This window comes from Panthera uncia (assembly GCF_023721935.1).
Source record: "Panthera uncia isolate 11264 chromosome C1 unlocalized genomic scaffold, Puncia_PCG_1.0 HiC_scaffold_4, whole genome shotgun sequence".
Lineage (NCBI taxonomy): Eukaryota > Metazoa > Chordata > Mammalia > Carnivora > Felidae > Panthera > Panthera uncia.
Window position 1 is genome coordinate 89,252,863 of NW_026057585.1, and position 19,037 is coordinate 89,271,899.

General features: G+C 53.0%; 1 protein-coding gene across 4 annotated transcripts in view; it reads left to right on the top strand.

The window, feature by feature from the left end:
* The window catches only part of ECE1 (endothelin converting enzyme 1), a 111,996-nt gene that overhangs the window by 42,053 nt on the left and 50,906 nt on the right, over positions 1 to 19,037 (top strand). The window contains exons 2-3 of one of the 4 annotated variants that reach the window (XM_049617883.1): positions 9,849 to 9,935; positions 18,204 to 18,345. In XM_049617883.1, the coding sequence (XP_049473840.1) occupies positions 9,849 to 9,935; positions 18,204 to 18,345 (229 nt within the window). Of the gene's footprint in view, positions 1 to 9,791; positions 9,936 to 17,218; positions 18,346 to 19,037 lie in introns of those variants that run through there. The other 3 variants (XM_049617880.1, XM_049617882.1, XM_049617881.1) reach the window with 3 other exon arrangements.

A 19,037-nucleotide genomic window follows, 5' to 3' on the forward strand; every position in this document is an offset into this window, starting at 1 on the left:
CTGAACCCTCCCACCCCTTTGAGGGCAACACTTTTGTCTTCATTTTACAGATGAGGACACTGAGGTTCAGATGGCAAAGTGGTTTGCCCCAACATTAGAATCCAAGGAACCCAGCTCCCAAGTCCATGCTTTCAGCAATGCCCAGCTTGACAGGCACACCCTGTTTGTGTCCTGAGGGGAAGTCAGCATCCGACTTGGGGCCAGAATGTAGATCTCCTGCCTCCCAGCCCACACCCAAGCCTACTGTCTAGAACACCACCTGGGCCGGATGGGGAGATGAGCAGCCCTGTGTGAACCTTGGCTCTGTTCTTCCCTGGCTGTGTGACCTTGGACAAGTGAATGGACCTCTCTGAGCCTGTTTCCTCGCTTTAGAAAAGGGAGAATGGGGGCCACATCACAGGGTTATCATGAACGTTAAACAGGATCATTCACCTGAGTTGGTTGGCACGGGGTCTGGCACAACTGTGAGGGCCCCAGCCACCCTCAGTTCATGGATCCAAGGAGTCCCCAAAACTTCCAGCCCCACCTTCTTCGCCCTCCCTCTTCCCTGCCCTCACTACCCACCTCTGTAACACAGATACTAATTACAGCCATTTCCACGAGCTGCTTCCTGGTTGAGCCTAATTATGAGACAGCTCCGTCATTACCATTACAAATATCATTAAGTGAGACGGATTAACTTTGTCCTAAGCTTTATGTGATGAGATCAGCAAATTGTTCAGGCACACTGGGTCTCCTCGGCTTGGGACTTACCCAGACTGGTCACCCTGCGCAGCTTAGGGCCAGCTGCAAGGTTCTGGTCTGTTTTGATCTTGGTGCTTAGAGAAGATCGGAGTGAGTGAGCTGGCCCGTTAACCCAGCCGAGAGGTGAGGCCTGTGGCGGGAAGGATGGAGCGGGTTGGGGCTGCCATCTCACGTGTTGTCATGGCGAAACCATAAGCTCTGGGCGTCGATACAGCTGGGCTGCAATCTGAGCTTCGTTATTTACCAGGTGTAGGGCTCTGAGCCTGTTCCCTCCCCACCTTACAGTTGTTCTGCGCTGGGCAGTGGGGAAGAGTCAAGGACATTCTGTGTGCCAGCAAGTGCCAGGCCCGGCACCTGGCATGTCATAGGTCCTTCTAATTGTTGCTTCCCTTCCCGTCTTCTGTCATTCTCAGTATGACGGGGTTCAGGGCTTTCTGAACCCACCCACCAACCGCCCACGCTCGTGTTTACCAAGCTGCCTCTCTGCAAGCACTGGACAGAGGACTTTCTGTGTCTCATTTGAGTTGATATGTATAAAGACCCTGTGGGGCAGGTACCATCATCATCTCCACTTGATAGACGAGAAACCCACAGAAAGGAAGTGGCATGACTTTGTGAAGGTCACACAGCTGCCCTTGGCTGCCAGTCACTATGTTGGGATGAGATATTAGAAGGTCGTGCAGGGTGCTGCTGGGGAGCACAGAGGAGAGGTCACGGTGAAGTCCGAGAAGGCTGCCTGGAGGAAGATGCATGTGAGCTGAAGAGTCGGTGGGGAGGAGGGGGGAATGAGAGAGAGGAGAGGCCTGGCAGGCAGAGGGCAGTGGCTATGCAGAGGCCTGGCAGCAGGAAGCACGGTGTGTTTAGGGGACTGACCGTACATATTTTACTGAGATTCGAGTATGTGAGGGGGGACTGGTAAGAAAGAAGCTCAGAAGGAACCAGGAGCCAGACCCCAGCAGGGAGGGCAGGTTGAAAGCCAGGCCAAGGCCCCTGTTTTTTTTCTGCCAGTTCCAGAGAGCCAACCTGTGAAGGAGGAGGCTGACTGGACCATATCAGTTAGTTTAGAAAGTTCGGCTTGGAGCCAGCTGGGAGAGGAGACACTGGGGGGAGTGATCAGCAGAGCTCAAGCTGGTTAAGGGGCCAACCAGGGAAGGCTTCCAGGGGGAGGAGGGGCAGACCCAAGCCCCCCACCCCCAAAGGGGCAGAGGTGACAGACGGAAGCTGTCCCGTGCAGGGGTGGAGAGAGGCCACTTACCTCGGTCAGCAGTGTAATGTGCGGCCTGTGTCAGGAAGGAGGGAGGAGGTTACCGGCCAGCTCTGGGGCTTGGGCGTGGGCTAGCCTCCTCAGCAGCACTCAGGCGGTTGGTTGGCAACACCAGGTAGATTCTGAGTGCCTCCCAGGGCCCCTAGGCAGGTGAGTCAACGTGGGGCCAAGTAGGAGAGTGTTTTCCAGCTCCCTACATGTGTAGGCACGTCTCCTCTGCCAGCACATTAGGGGAGCTCGGCCTGCGACTCTGGTCCAGACCAGGGCGATTGACTCATGGGCTGTTAGGGCTGCTACGTTCTCTGAGGAGGCGGTGAGCAGCCTTGGTCTCCCATGTACATTCTGTACCCTCGGCCTCCTGTCTGTTGCAGAGTCGCACCTGTAGGCCTCCCCTGCCTCCAGCTCCTGTCTACCTTTCCATGTCTGGCCTCCAGCACCAAGTGAAGTCTCCTTCCCCAACCTCCACTGCCACTTACATCATCCCTCTGTCTCAGAACACAACCAGGGCAGCCGGTAGTCTCCAAAGCAGGTCAGCCTAGGGAGCCAGGCCCCAGGAAGGTGGCCCAAGAAGAGAGAAAGAGGCCGTGAGAGGGTCAGGAAGATCTGGGTTCAAGTCCCAGTTCTGTCACCAACTGGCAAGCTGCTTCCTTTCTCTGGCCTTGGTTTCTACATCTGTAAAATGGGGGTCCCAGGGCTTATTCCACAGGGTGCTCATGAGATACATATAAGATAAGGATATAATAGAGCCTTGAGACCTGGGCAGTGCTGGGCTTGTGTCCACGTCGATGACTCTATTTTCTGTTTTAGAGGGCAGCAGTTGTGGTTTTTTAAAAAAATGAACATTTTGGGGCACCTGGCTGGCTCAGTCAGGCACCCAACTCTTGATTTCGGCTCAGGTCATGATCTCACAGTTCAGAGTTCAAGCCCCACCTCAGGCTCTGTGCTGACAGCACAGAGCCTGCTTGGGATTCTCTCTCTCCTTCTCTCTCTGCCCCTACCATGCTCACACTCTCTGCATATCTCTCTCTCTCTCTCTCTCTCTCTCTCTCTCTCTCAAAAACAAATAAACATTTAAAAAATATTTCGTTTTAGAACAGTTTAGATTTATAGCATTTTTGAGAAAATGGTTGAGAGAGTTCCCTTACACTGCAATATTGATGCATTATTACCAGCTGAAGTCTGTACCTTATTCAGATTTCTCTTGTTCACTAATGTCCCTTTTCTGTTCTCGGATCCTCACCCCAATACATTCAGGAGTCATGGCTCCTTAACTCCTCTCGGCTGTGACAGTTTCTTGGACTTGCCTTGTTTGTTGACAACTGCCTTGACCTTGACAGTTTTGAGGAATACTGTCAGGTATTTTGTAGAATGTTTCTTAGTTGGTATTTGTCTGATGTTTTTCTCCTTATTAGACTGGCAATAATATGCCCTGGGGAGGAAGGGCACAGAGGTAAAGTACCCCTCCCATCACGTATCAAGAGTGCCTACTATCACGCTGGACTTACCACTGATGTTAACCTCGATCAGCAGGAAGTTGGTTATTTTTGTCCTGAGTACAGCAGCACAGCTAAAGTAGGGCCAGTGTTGGCTGAACTACGGTTGCGATCAGAAACAGGGGCAAAGGCAGAAGTAAATGGAAAAGTGGTGAAGAAAAATAAAGGGGAGCAGGTATGAGGTGAATTCACTTGGGGATGGGATATGATGCTTACATGCCAGGCAGTTCACAACAACCCTTTTTTACAGATGAGGAAACTGAGGTCCAAAAGGGGAAATGAGCTCAGGAACCTGGGATTGGGCCCAGGTCTGTGTTGGCTGCCTCACCCACACTGTTGAAAAAGTTCCTTGGGGTGCCTGGGTGGCTCAGTCAGTTAAGCATCTGACTCTGGGTTTCAGCTCGGGTCATGATCTCATGGTTCATGGGATCAAGCCCCACATTGGGCTCTATGAGGAAGTGTGGATCCCACTTGGGATTCTCTCTCTCCCTCTTTCTCTGCCCCTCCCCCACTCGCATGCATGCTCTCTCTCAAAATAAATAAATAAACATTTTTAAAAATTATAAAAAAAAAAAAAGAAAAAGAAAGTTCTTGAAACTGTGTTCCCCACAGCGTGGATGAGGGAAGGGGCGTTCCTGAATCAGGTTGTTTATAATTCACTTTATTCCACAAAGGATTCATGATGGATTATGACTAAAACTCATTCAGTAAAATACTATACAATAGAAATGGAAAATCAGAGCAGAGAAAACAGACTGAAAAATGTGGACAAGGAAGAAGCTGAACATAAAGACCAGGAAAGTACCCATAGCTGAGTTTCTGATTTGCCGGTCAGCTTCCTGGCAGCCAAGGCGAAAAAGGGTCTGGGACAATTGCTATGATGCCTATTATCAAAAAGCAAAGAAGCTGTTCATTCCTTCAAGAACTTTGTGGTAAATTTAAAAAGAGATTAATCATATGGAAATTTCTCCTGTAAAAGACCAAGCAGTGTAATAGATGATACAATAGTAATAAATGTCATGTAGCATCGTCTTTAGGAGGGACAGTCCTATTTTCACTATCTTGTTCGTGCCCATAACTGTTCTGTTTGATTTTACTTGATTGTCATCAAGCAACTCTACTCTTTCTTCTTTGTTGCGGTCACAGATGCTTATGCCCTTGTGAAAATCCAGGATACAAATTAACCAATTAACTGGGCGCCTGGGTGGCTCAGGGTTGAGCGTCTGACTCTTGATTTCAGCTCAGGTCATGACCTCACGGTTGGCGGAATCAAGCCCCACGTCTGCTTGGGATTCTCTCTCTCTCCGTCTCTCTCTGCCTCTCCCCTGCTCGCTCGCTCGCGCTCTCTCTCTCTCTCTCTCAAAATAAATAAATAAACTTAAAAAAAATTTAACCGGTTATCTATATACCAGGTTATGTTCTAGGCACTGGGGATGGAAAGTAGTAAGATGATTGTTGCCTACTCCCCTAGGTCCTCTCCATCCCAGGGATGGAGATGCCCAGACAAGGCCTGAACATCAGTGCAGTTGCCACTTGGTGGAGGGGGTGGCGGGCACACCACAGGGAAGGAGGCAGGGAGGACCAGATGTCGGAGGAGATTGACCAGAGATGGAGAGCACTGGTTGGGAGGGGGCCCAGTCTTGGGAGAGGAGAGATCGGCTGCTGGTCCCTCGGGGGTGGGACCAAGTCCTACCGGGAGCTGCCCCCTCAGCTTGCAGCACAGGCCTGACCTGCGTCAAGGACTCTCGATGGACTCCTGTGGGTGGTCAACGCCTGCAGGGCTGGGTCAGGGTTGGGGGACAGCCGCTCACCTGAGGGGCATATGGAGGATGGACCTGGAGAGGGAGGAGTTTAGAGTTCTTTCGGTGGTGGGGGTCAAGGGAAAGTTTGCAGCCCTCATGTTTTGTAAGTAATGAAGAAGTAAATAAGGGCAATTCACACTTAGCACAAGCTGTGTGCCCAGCCCGCTCTAAGCACTTCGTCTGTATCAACTCACTTAAATATGTATGACAGCAGTCCTGCGAGAGAGGTATTACAATCACCACCCCCACTCGCCAGATGAGCGACTGAGGCACAGAGAGGCTGTCACTGGGAATCCAGAGCACAGGTGCAGATCTAGAGCTCTTACCCACTCTGTGGTTGTGTCTGTTAAATAACAGTATTGAACTAACACACAGTGCAAGTGTGTATTAGATGACATATAAGGACAGCACGGATCCCAGCCAATTATGAGCCCCCGAGGCAGGAACTGACGGAGCCAAGGCTTAGAAACAACACGAAAACAGCTTGGAGGGTGTGGCCAAGGAGTCTCGGGCCTCGGAATGTCACTCTCGACTGCTCTTCCTGCCTCTGACACACTCCAAGTCTCCATGAAGATTCCCCGCCTTGGGCAAACCAACCACAGAACCATCTGAGTGACTAATGCGGTCACAGCACGCAGGATCACACCGGTGTGTCACTGGGCCAGAGGCCTTTGTTGTCAGAAACGTGAGGGTTCTCCAATATTCCTCGTTTCTGTTCACCCCGGGGTGGGGTTTCCAGAGCGGGGCACCAGCACCCACGCCTCTGGCTTTCATCGCCTTCTGTGTGCAGCTGCGGGCCTGGGGACGAGCTGTGGTCCCCACTCCTCCGTACTTGGTCTCCACCGAGCCCTTCTCGTGAACACTGAGGGGCCCGGTGAGGAAAAGCAGATCAAGGCAGACTCCCTGCAAAGCAGTTGTGTTCTTCTCCTTTCCCGGAAGCTCATGGGGTGGGGCGGGACACCTGCAATGAGACGGAATAAGCACGGCCACCCTGCCGGCTCGGGGCCTGGACTCCACTCTGTGAGGGCCCCACCTGAAGGAGCAACTCCCCCTTCCACAGGGAGCACAGGACTAGGAGCACAGGGCCAGGTGCAGGGCCTTACTAGCCGTGAGGCTGGGGTTCCTGGAGGCGGCAGCATGAGCTGAGGCATCTCACTCTGCAGCCGGGGCGACCTGGGCCACCTGGGCGGCTGGGGAGGGGACTGTCACATCCCGCCTCCTCCCTAATCCTCAGTCTTCTCACTGGGAAAGTGGAGGTGATGGTTCCCTGCCCCCGCCCCCAGCAGGGCATCTAGGGGTCAGGAGAGGCGCGTTTTTTGTGCAGCACAGAGCAGGTGCTGTTTTCTCCCTGCCCAGGGCCTCCGCTCCCTCTGGCCTCCCACTTCTCCTATAACATGGAAGTGATACCTGCCGAGGCTGAGGCTCCAGGTAGTTGTGGGGACCCAACAAGACCGTGAAGGGAAGGCCCCTTCCGGCTCCAGGTGGGGACAAACATACGGCTGCCATTGTTGTTGGGAGTGCCACTCACTCACTGACTGGAGCCTCTGTGCTCCTCACCGAGCCAGCCAAGCCATTCCCACGTCTGAGGCAGGCGTTTTAGGAGGGGCACCTCAGCTTTTGTGCACTGGAACATAAACAAGTCTCCATCTGAGCGGGTTTCTGCTTGGGAGGTATGTGAGCTGTGTTCATCATCCATCCACAAACGGGCTGCAGTGGGACGGCCGGCCCCCGTGGCCTGGCCTTGGCCCCTGGGATGGGTTTCCAGCCTCCCTCCTTTGCCTCCTACCTTCGCTCCAACACCCACGGAGGCCCCCGCTGCGGCCTAGGCCCCGGGGGGTACGGGACCTGAGGAGCCCTGGCCCCCGCTTCAAGGTTCTCTCGTTTGGAGTGCTGTGGGCTTCAACAGAAGGAAGGACGGGGTGGGGGCCTGGGGTGGGGGGGACACTGAGCAGGGGGCCAGAGGCTCCCTTGTCTGGGTGGGTGGTGAGGAGAGCTTCCCAGAAGAGGTGATCTCTGAAATGAGACAGAAGAAGGAGGAGCCACTGCCTCTCTGCACCCAGGCAAGTTACTTGCCCAAGCCTCAGTTTCAGGCTCTGTACAAGGGGCCAGTAATACTCAGAGGGAAGGGCCAGAGGCTTAAATGAGATGATGGATGAAACATTAGCTGCTGTGCCCGGCCGTGTGGTGAATCGAACTTCTTTTTCAAGGGTCTTTTCCTTGGGCGCTTGACACTTGTTACTTAATGTAACCGAGTGTCCTCGTTTCAGAAAAAGTCCAGCTGTAATCCAGCGTGAAGTGAAGAAGCGCGGGAGTCCTTTCTCTGTGTCTCCAGTGGGTAACGGGAACTCCTCCACCCAGTGGGAGCAGGGCAGAAGATTCCAGAATTAAAATTCTTCCCATGCACCCTGCCTCCCCCCAGGGCCTGTGCCCATTAGATATGTTTCCTTTATCCTTAGACATTGCAAAATTAGATTGTCAGCAACTTCAGGGCACTGCCCCAGAGTAATTTTCACTTCCCCTGTACTTGTTCCAGTATCGATTTGAACTGTCTATCGAGCATCTACTGTATGCGAGGTGATGGGGATTCTCTGTGCCAAACAGCGTCCCAGGCTCATGATGCTTGTGGTGGGAAGGGAGGGATCGATGTAAAAAAAATAATGATGCTGATGACAACAGGGCTGCAGTAAATACTATAAAGGGAAAAAAGGGGGTATGTGGAAGAGAATTTGAGGGGCTACTTAAGAGTGGTTAGGACACTGGACGAGGTGGCAGTTTAAGCTGAGGTCTGAAGCAGGGACTGGTCATGGGAGGAGTAGAGATGAGTAAAGAATGTTCCAGATAGAGGGAGCAGCAGCCGTAAAGATCTTGGGAGAGGAGAGAAACTTGAGAATCTGAGGAACTGCGTGAAGGCCAAAGAAGTTGGGGCCTAGTGAGTGAGGTGGGGAGCAGCATGAGACAAGGGTCAGGGGTGGCCCCGGGGGCCGTGGGGGACTGGTAAAGGGACTGCCCTTGCAGAGTTTCAAACAAGGGCATAGCGAGATCAGAATTTCCTTTTAATTTTTTTTAATGTTTATTCATTTTTGAGAGAGAGAGAGAGAGAGAGAGAGAGAACATGAGCAGGGAGGGAGGGCGTTGTGGGTGGGGAGCAGAGAGAGAGAGGGAGACACAGAATCCGAAGCAGGCTCCAGGCTCTGAGCTGTCAGCACAGAGCCCGACACAGGGCTTGAACTCATGAACCGCGAGATCATGACCTGAGCCGAAGTCGGCCGCTTACCAACTGAGCCACCCAGGCACCCCCAGAATTTCCTTTTAAAGGTTCACTCTGGGTGCTGAGAGGCCCAGAGTAGAAGTGGGAGACTGCCAGGAGCTGTTGCTGTGACCCTAGGCAGTCACCTCGCCGTTGGAGCCAGATTCTGTGCACATATGTGTGGCTGTGAGAACCAGATAATGGGAATCAACAGACGTGCATTGTGGAAAGCTGAAAAATGTACAAATGCAGGGGACTCCAGGTCTCAGGAAGTGGAGAGTCCTTTGGGAAACTTGCCGGCTAGACTTCTCTGAGGTGGGAGGCACGGAGCCCCTGGAGTCCCTACCTGAGTGCACCCACGCCCGAGAGAGCCCACTTTTCCAGCCCAGGTCACAGGGACTGGGGAGGGAGCACCTGCTTGAGTCTCTGGACTGCTGACAGGGAAGGTGGAGGGAGGGGTGGCTGGGTCACCTTCCTGGTGACTTCCGAAGTCTGGAGTTTTCTGAAATTCTCTGGCTTATAAGGCCCCTGAGCTAGAGGAAGGGGGAAATGAGAGGGGAGACACCTGTCTTTTTTATTCCCCCTCTTTCCCTCCCCCCACCCCCCCCCCTCGTCTTTCTATCTCTGATGGGGAGACTTACTTGAGGCACCTAAGGGCCACTGGTGGGTGGAACCTCTCTGTTGACAGTCGTGATCCAAATTAGGGGCATTTTCCTCATACTTAACTCCCGTATCCGCCACCCACTTTACTGAAGGGAGAGTTGAGGTTTCCTAGGAGGAGGGGCTGCCCCGAGACCTCTTCCTGCCTGCTAGGGGGTGGCGGTGGGGGACCTCCACCTACCCCGGGTCACCCTGCGGGGCCAGGGAGGGAACCGGGAACCGCGCGCGGATCGGCCCCGCCCGCCAAGGTGTCGTGTTGCCGTCCGGGCCCCCGCAGCCCGGCCCGCCCCGGCCAGCCTGTCGCCCCGGGCTCCCTGGCGGTGGGGACCGAGCGTCGCGGGGCGCAGGATGCGGAGCGGATGGCCGGATGGCCGCAGCGCTGCGGGCGCTGCGGGCGCTGCGGGCGCTGGGGGTGAGGCGCGGCGTTGCATAAGCGGGATGGAGGGGAGGGGGGCGGGGAGGGGGCGGAGGGAGGCGGGACCCCCCTCCCCCGCCGCGGGCCGGTCCTTGGGCCGGTCTCGGTGTCCCGGCCGGCCGGGGCGGGGCGCGCGGTGGCGCCGGGCCGCTTCCCCATTCTCCCCATTCGTGCGAGAGCCATGGAGGCGCTGAGGGAGTCCGTGCTGCACTTGGCTTTGCAGATGTCGACCTACAAGCGGGCCACGCTGGACGAGGAGGACCTGGTCGACTCGCTGTCCGAGGGCGAAGTGTACCCAAACGGCCTGCAGGTAGGAGCCCTGGCCCGCTGCGAGCCCCCAAGGCAGCCGGGCATGCGCGCTGCTGTCGCCCCCGCCCCCATCCCTGCCAGCCCGGGAGGGGGCCGTGCCAACCTGGCAGCTCTGGGCTCCGTGGGGAAGAGGACTTTCTGGGACAGAAGTGGTCCGGAGGTGCTGGGCTCCTTCCACCCGTGTCCTCTCCCCAGCCCCGGCTGCCCCTAAATCCTCCTGCCACCTGCTAGTGGGACTTCCACCCCTTGGCAGAGTTGAAGCACCCTATGGAACTGAACTGGACCGATTACCTTTCACACAAAAGGCAGCCCCCCAGTGCCGAGGAACTTGCCCAGGGTCACATAGTCCAATAATGGCAGAGTTTAAAACTGTCCCAGGTTTGGCTCGGAAAGCCCTGTGTCCCTGGAAACCCCTCAGTGCTGCGCAAACCAGGATGGTTAGTCACCCTCTCTGGTCGGCATGACCCCATTCTTCACTTCCTGCGTTTCCTGCAGGGAGGAGCCCATCTTCTGCCTCCTCTTTCCTCCCCTTTGCAGCCCACTCACAAAACCCAGTTTCTCCCCTCCCCACGGTCTGCCCCTGTGGGACTCAAACCTGCCCACCGCCTCCCTACCTTGCGGCTGCTCTTCTCTCCCTGCAGGGCTGAGCTGGGGTAGTGTTGAACAGGACCTCAGCCCTGGTGAGGTTTGGACCCAGGTGGGTGGATGGGAACGAGTTGGAAGTGTCAGGGACACCCAGGGGGACCTTGATCCGACTCCTAGGAAGCCAGCTCGCAGAGAGGAGCAGGGCATCTCAGTCCGAGGATTTCTGCCAGTTTAACCAAGGGAGGAATTGGGGAGCGTGTTGGGGCCAAGCATTGAGCTGCCACCAAATCACAATTCACCCGGGGGCAAACTTAGGGTGCATGCAAACTCACACCTCTTAGAAGCTGGAATGGGGTGCCTGGGTGGCTCAGCTGGTTAAGCGTTTGACTTCAGCTCAGGTCATGATCTTGCAGTCCTTGAGTTAGAGCCCCACGTTGGGTTCTGTGCTGACAGCTCAGAGCCTGAAGTCTGTCTCCCTCTTTCTGTCCCTTCCCCATTCATGCTGTCTCTCTGTCTCTCAAAAATGAATAAATGTTGGGTATTGAGGAGGGCACCTTTTGGGATGAGCACTGGGTGTTGTATGGAAACCAATTTGACAATAAATTTCATATATTAAAAAAAAATGAATAAATGTTAACACTTTTAAAAAATAATAATAATGTTCAAGATTTTAAAAATAATAACAATACCAATAAAGGGAAACAGCATTGATGGAGTCCTTCCTACAGTTAATTAAGTAGGCCCAGGGAGATCCCAACTCATGATTCCAAGTGGTCTGCCTGCTAGAATATGGCACCCTTACCTACATCATCCCACTTCACTTTCAGGACCACCCACGTGTGGGGATTACTGTTCCCACTTACAGATGAGGAAACAGGTTCTGAATGGGGATACAACTTGCCTTAAGTCACTAAGAGCTAGAAATCTGGGAGTGAGAAATCGACTCAGTCTGCCTAAAACCTCTTCCCTGGGACCCTTCTTGAGAGGCTAAATCCAGCAGGAAATTAAATTTCTGTGGCAGGCACTTTTCCCTTCACAAATCAAAACAGAATCTAATCAGCAACCTTTTCAGTCTCATATTGCCGAGAAGGTTCTAAATATATCAGCACAAACACATTTCAGAATTCACCGCAAAATAATATGTGGCGTTGTCATCACCATAATAGGACAGGTAGCCCCCAAAGGTAGAGCCTTTTTCATGTCACAGAGTGTGTTCATCTGCCCGAGGCTGCCTAGTAGAGTGGAAGCTGGGGTCCCAGGTTTCATGGTCTTGGCTGAGCTGCTTAATCACGAAACTGTAAAATGGGATTTGGAGAAAGTAAATGTAATTCCTATTATGGGGCCTGCTAGGATTATTGTTGTTTTTATGACATATGAGGTAAGGGCCCCATGGCTATGTTACAGATGATGAAGCTGAGTCTCGTGGAGGTTGGGGACATTCCTGTGGTCATAGAGCTGTCATGTGGGATGGAGTACAGTGTTGCCGTCCCTACACCAATCTGCCAAACTGGGCACATTGTCTACTTTTTATACAGGAAAAGCCAAAAATGTTGAAAGGACTTGGGGCATTTCTTTGGGTACCCAACCCGGCTTCTCTTGAACCCCCTTGACTTCCCCAAGGCAAGTGTGAACTAGCCAGTGCTTGAATCAAGAACTTGATCAACTTACAAAGCAGAGTTTTCTATTAATTTTGTTTTTAATCATTAAGGTTTTCCCCCCTCCTAATATAAAAACTTTACATGCTTATTTGTAAAAAACAAACAAACAAACAAACAAAATTCAAGTGTAGAGGTGCCTGGCTGGCTCAGTTGGTGGAGCACGCAACTCTTGATGTCAGGGTTGTGAGTTCAAGTCCCACACCGAGTATAGAGATTACTTAAGCAGAAAATCTTAAAAACAAATAGTCTAACATATTATATATGTGTGTGTATATATATATATATATATATAACTTAAAAAGAAACAGTAATTGTATTATTTGGAGATAACTACTTCTAGTTTTCCACATTTGCACGCATATATTTTTAAACATAATTGAGCTCACTCTGAGTACACGATGTTGTACTGTGCTTTTTTTCATTTAATGCCACTTCATAAGTATTTTTCTATGTTGTTTAAAAACTTCCAAAACATGCTGCCATTGAAAACTAAAATGCCTCATGGTACCAGTAGATAAAAATATATTTACTCAATCTGCTAAGGTTGGAAGATAAGCCTGGTAACTTTAACATTGCAGGTGACCGACCACTCTTCAGCCTTTCGGATGATTTCCTATGCCCTGACACTAAAGACGTAACGGCTCCTTCAAGTTTAAGATTTGAAAAATGGCCCCTGTCCCCCCACCCCCAACTCTCCCTCTTTGATGGGCAGCTATAAAAATAAGCTACTTGATTTTTCGCAACTTTGAAGCCCATTATTCTAGAATACCAAAGTCATCTATACCAATACTAACAAATGAAAACCTTGAATGAAACTTGACCCCTTCGTTACTGAATATGCTGACCAAATACTGAATTTAGCTGGACCCCCGTTCTACCTGTTTTTCTTTTCCTTTGTCTCATATTTAGGCCCCAGTGAATTGTGATCCACTGAGTGCCGAATTTAAAGCCGGATAGGCCCCAGGACAGATCCTCAGCTTTGCCTCTTATGGGCTGTGAGACCTAAAAGCAACTCACGGAAACAGCTTTTTTTTTTTTTTTTTTTTTTTGTCAAATGGGGTTAATATTATTTATCAACAGTTGTTGGCAAAGATTAGAATGAGGCAGTGTAAGTGAAAGCATTTTGCATAGTGCTCAGAAAATGGACTGGGTTGCTATCGGAATTATCGTGACTCACCAGGTGTGAGATCTCAGTGATGCCCTGAATATAACCACCCTGCTCTCTGGAGCCTCTGCTCTGCTCGGGCCAGCTGCCTGGCCTCCCCAGCAGCCCAGCACACACCATTTCAGTGACTCAAAGGGAAATAGCTAAAGTGATACCTGTAGCCTAAACTGGAGAGCCGGTGGCCCTGACTGTTACCAAAGCCTGTGAAACCCATCCTGTTGCTCGTAAAAAAATCAGTTGTTTCAAGAGAAGAGAAAGCTGAGATATTTAATTCTTAGTGGTGGTTTTCTCATTTTTCTCTCCCTGCCACACACAGGCCTGTCCTTCGAGGGCGATTTCAGGCACAAGCCCGCTCAGTACTTTATATAAAGACCTCTGTGCTCACCAGCAGGTCATTTCGGCTCATCTCCCCATTTGGGCCTTACACTCCTGGCTTTCAAGTTCTTCTAGAATTTGAGATGGCCAGACCTGGAACCTCATCTAGCTTCCTCATTTTAAAGATAGGAGATGGAGGTTCAGAGACTGCCCAGCGACACAGACACACATACATGCAGGGGTCTTGATAAAGTCGAGGCGGACCTTTGACGCCCCCCTTTTCTCACACCTTTGGTAGCTGGGTGTTCCTTCCGGGAAGAAAAGAGAGCTGGAAACGTGCTTCTTCTAAAAACTAGACTTTGGTTCCTGTTTAGATGGAAGGAGCCCTCCACCCCACAGCAGGTACTGGTATAAGCTACTATCAGTCATTGGAAGAGTGTCTGGCATGAGGGCAGGGGACAGGTAGGGCTCAGGGAAGAGGTGGGAGGACAAGAAGACATTATAGTTTTGCTCTGGGCTGGCCTCCATGGCCTCAGCTGGAAGTCCTCGATATAAAAACTTCACTGGTCATGGTCTGTCTGCTCTGAGAGACTGACTGGAAGCAGGCAGCCCGGTCACCCTGCCAGCCCTCGTGGGGTGGCCAGGCTCTTGGGCTGCAGCGGGGATGGGCTCCCTGCCAAACCCTTGGCCAGACTGACTCCTGTTTGCCTCTCTGCACAGCCCAGGTCGCTGGGGGACCTGGCAGTGGCTCAGGAAGAACCTCTGCCTCTTTTCCTGACCCCCTGCTTCCTCTGAAAATCAGGCTTTGCCCCACTCCCCTCCCCTTCTCCTGCTGGATTGTCTCCTGGGCCCCAGGCAGTCAGGTCCCGTCCTTGCCTGCAGAACTCGTTCTTGCTGTAAGCCTAGGTGAGCCAAGCACTCCCTTCTGTAACCGAATATTTATCCCTCATTAGGGCTTTGTTCCCTTGGCTGTGGAAACCCTGGGAACCCCTAGGCTGGACAGCTCAATCTCTTTCTCTCTCTCTCTGTTTCTCTGGCTTTGCTTATCTCTTTCCTCCTCTGTCTCCCTCTCCACCTCTCTCTTTTGAGGGCATCCTTTTCCTTCGGTTTTCTCTCTCTGCCTCACGTGACAATAAATAGGATATTAAGCCCACCCATGAGCTGAGCATTTAAAGTAATTTTCAGCACCATCTTCCAGGCTTTGGCAGCTCTGCTCCTTGGCTGATGGCCACTCCCAGTTACCTCTCTCGAGACAGAGTGGGCTGCCTGACTCAAATGCCCCCAGCCTCCGAGTCGCTGCAGACCGGCTCCGGTCATCAACTTGCCCTCATTTCCAAAAGGAATGTGAGAAACCGCTTGTGTCCTCCCCTTGCTGTGACCTCAACTTGCTGGATGCTCTGAAGGAGGCAGGGCGAGGACCACAGGGCTCAGAGAGAAGGGCCTCGCAGCCTGGCCCTGTCCACCGCTCCAGGAATTGGACGGCTTCTCCTGGAGAGGCCCCTGGATCTGGGCGCAGTGCCTCCGGGGGACTTCTGCCCCAGAGGGGTGTCTCTGGATTCCTTCTGCCCTCAGAGACGAGGCTTGTCAAGAAACCAGCAGGCCCTCAGCTAGTTCAGTGTGAGTTGAGCGAAGAACATGACAAAGGTTAAAAATCCTATTTTCAAGTCCTGTTTGCCATTTCTTCCTGGAACTGCATTCGTAATTTAATTCGGACTTAATTTTGATTCACTTTTGCAGTGAGCACCATCTGTTTGCTTGACGCTAAACAATGAGGCTCGGCTCTATTGATGTTCCTCAGGGGCAGCGCGGCCATGGGGCTGAGGCCGCGGGTTCTGGAGACAGAGAGGTTTCTTTCACGGTTCTCTCTCCTCCCCTACTTCCTGTGTTTCTTCTGGAGCTGCTACTGTAGTACCTTCTCTTAAGGATGCTGTGAAAAGAGAGTAGCCTCATCCAGCAACCAAACAGAATCAGCACGAAGCCAGGCACGGGGAGAGAACTCAAGTGTTGGCTACTTTTATGACTCTTTTCTCCTCCTCTCTGTTCCTTTCATCTTCTTCCCTCCCTTTCTTGCCTCCTTCCCTCCCTTTCACCATATTCCTCACAGCAAGGTGTTGCTCTCTCCGCAGATGGTAAGTCGGCCCGCTCCCCCAGGCCTGATGGCTGTGCTCCCTGGCTTCCAAGAGCCGGCACCAGGCAGAGGGGTGCTTCTTAAACCAAGGCCTCCCTGCTTCTTTGCCTTTCACCCCCTCGCCCCATGAGCTGGGCCATGGTACGGGAGGCTGAGAAGCCTCAGGTGGAGGCAGACGGTGAGACGGGCCAGGGCCAGTGTGGCAGGAGGGGTGAAATGTCAGTGCGAGAATTGATGCTGAGGAGAAAGCACTTTATAAACCTTCCAGTGCTGGGAACACGTTTAGCAGCGTCCCAGCTGACTCTGCACCAGGCCCTCCCGGCCCAGAGTTTTCACTTCACAGCAGGAGCCTGGTCAGAATCTTCGTTTCTCACATTTTTTTTTAAATATCTATTTTAATCTGTATTTATTTTTGAGAGAGAGAGAGAGAGAGAGAGAGAGCGAGCAGGGGAGGAACAGAGAGAGAGGGAGACACAGAATCCGAAGCAGGCTCCAGGCTCCGAGCTGTCAGCACAGAGCCCGACACGGGGCTTGAACCCACGAACCGCGAGATCATGACCCGAACCGAGGTTGGACACATAACCGACTGAGCCACCCGGGTGTCCCTCGTTTCTCACATTTTTGAAACCATTCTTGAGAAAGGGGTTTCAGGAGGCGGCACCCTTCCCTCTACCTGACACAGCTATTTCGGTATCGGGAGCCGCCTCGCCCTCCTCGGAAATATGACTAGGCCCCAAGTTCCTTTTGTTGGTCTTAGAACATAATTTTTTTCTTTTTTTGTCCTCCACATAAAGTCCTTGTGTTCCCCTTTCTCTGGTGTAGCAGTTCCCAGTCATTTCCTGCCCAGAAAATACCCAGGATGAGCATGAGGCCGCGTGGTGCCTTTCCCTAAGGTGACCAACCTCAGACCCCCAAGTGCCAGTGTAAGGCTCCCTGAGGGCTGTGACTTGGCTCCCGGGGACAGCCACCCCCTGAGCTTTTAGGGAGGCACTTGCAGGTCAGAATCTGAGTCTCCTCATCTCCCCTGGCAGGTCCCCACCCGTCGCCCCCACCCCACCCCACCCCGGCAACAACAGGTCTCCCCGCCTGCGTGCCCACACCCCAGCAAGCCTCACTCCCTTCACCTTGGTGTTTCCAAAGGGCAACTCCAGTCATGTCATTCCAGCCCTCCAGAAGATGTCTTCGTTCTTTAAATGGGCTTGTAGTGCCCCTTAGGATCTAGGCCTTGCCCCCTCTCTCCATTCTTTCCCCATCAGCCAGCCAGTCCTACTTATTCCTCAACACCCAGCACAAGCGTCTGCATCTCCAGGAAGCCTTCCCTGACTGGACGCCCCCACCCCCACCCCTTCCCACCCTAGTCTGTTTCTGTATCTGCCTTCCTGCTGGACTGTGAGCAGCTGAAAGCGAGGGAGTCTATCTTCCTCCCAGCATTTCCAACATGGCCCTGAGCCGGTGCTCAGCTGTTGGCACACCACCGTGTCACTAAGCCGAGCCCCACCTTTGGGGGACGCCTCCTGTCCTGTGGCCCTGGCTTTTGCAGGAAGCACCTCTTGGAATGGAGGGGGGCTCCCCCGAGCTGGTCTGGGGTGTGAAGGCCTGGGCTGAGGGCTCTGAGTGCTGTTGGCCAGTTTGTCTCTCCTCAGCCCTAAGGGCCTCGCCACGCCCTCCACTTCCTCTCATTGTGCCTCCCTTCCTGTTTAGCTAGATTGTTAGGCCAGGGACATTTTTCCTCCCTTTGAGGGCCTGCCTCAGTGGAGCTATCTCTCCCTTGCATCTCCCCTGACACCTCCCAGACTCGAGTCCCTGATCCCCTGGTGGGCTCTGGAATCAACAGACGTGGGTTCAAACCCATCTCTCCCCATTTAGCTGTGTGATGAGAGGCAGGGGTCTCACCCTCTCTGAACTTCGGTTTCCTCATCTGTAAAGGAGAACTAATAACACAGCCCTAACGGGACTCGGAGGGAGCAATGAGCTAAGGATGTCCGCACTCCTGGGAAGTGTGAGCTGTGGTTGTGTCATCCTGGCCTGCCGGTGCGGGGGCTCTGAGAAGAGCCCAGCTGGACGCTCACTGGATGCCAAGTCCAAACATCCTGTTCTTTTTTGAACTCCTTACTGGAGAAACAGGGAAGAGCTCTTCTTTTTTTTTTCTTCGACCCGTATCGGGTAACACAAAAAACACAAGTCCGGCTGGGTTGAGCGGCTTGACTCTAGCATTTAGGAGCTAATCCGAGCTGCTGAGCAGGGTGGCTGTTCCCTTCCTGGATTAGGACTGATTCCGTGGGAACCGGACCACCCCTGAGGCCAAGGGCAGCCCTGATGGCTCCCCGGGGCCCGAGCCTGTCGAGGAGCCCCTTGCTCCTGGGGAGCGGGGGGCCCAGGCTCACGTCCTCCCCGCCCCTCCTGCCTCCTTCCCTGCAGGTGAACTTCCGCAGCCCCCGGAGTGGCCAGAGATGCTGGGCTGCGCGGACCCAGATGGAGAAGCGACTGGTGGTGCTGGTGGCACTTCTGGCGGCCGGACTGACGGCCTGCTTGGCAGCCCTGGGCATTCAATACCGGACAAGTAGGTGCCTCTGTGTTTCGATGTGGGCTTGACTCTCTCCTGCCTTCGGCTCTGTCCAGCCACTTGTGCAAGAGGGCTTCCCTGCTCAAGCCGCGACTGGCCTTCAAGGCCAAGGAGAGAGTGGGTCTGGGCGGCTCGGTGCTGAGATGGACTGGGGCACGGGAGGTGGACAGCGTGGGTGGTGTAAAGGTTTTGGACGTGAGTCCAAACACTGGCCCAGCCGTTCGTTGTCTGTGTGGCCTTGGACAAGTCACTTAGTCTCCCAGAGCCTGTGTCCTCTCTACTGTGAATGGGGAAAATGGTGTCCAATTTGGGGCTGGCTCTGAGGATTAGAGATAATGTCTATCACATACCTGGTGCCTATTAGGACTTCTTTAACCTGAGCTCTGAGTGCTGTTATTGTTAGGATGTGGGCTGATTAGATGCACAGTCTGGCACTGCCCATCATCCTTAGTTCCAACAAAATAGCAACAATAGCTTCCGTTTACTTAATACTTTCCGTGGACCCAACACCCCACCTCTTCTTCACACACATAATCTCATTTCCTCCTCACAGCAACCCTTTGAGGTGTGGTTACTTTGGGCCCCGTTTTACACCTGAGGAAACTGAGGCAGTGAGACAAAGTGACTTGCTCAAGGTTACATGGCTGGTGCAGAAGTGACTAGGGCAGCCAGATTTCAACTGGAGGCTG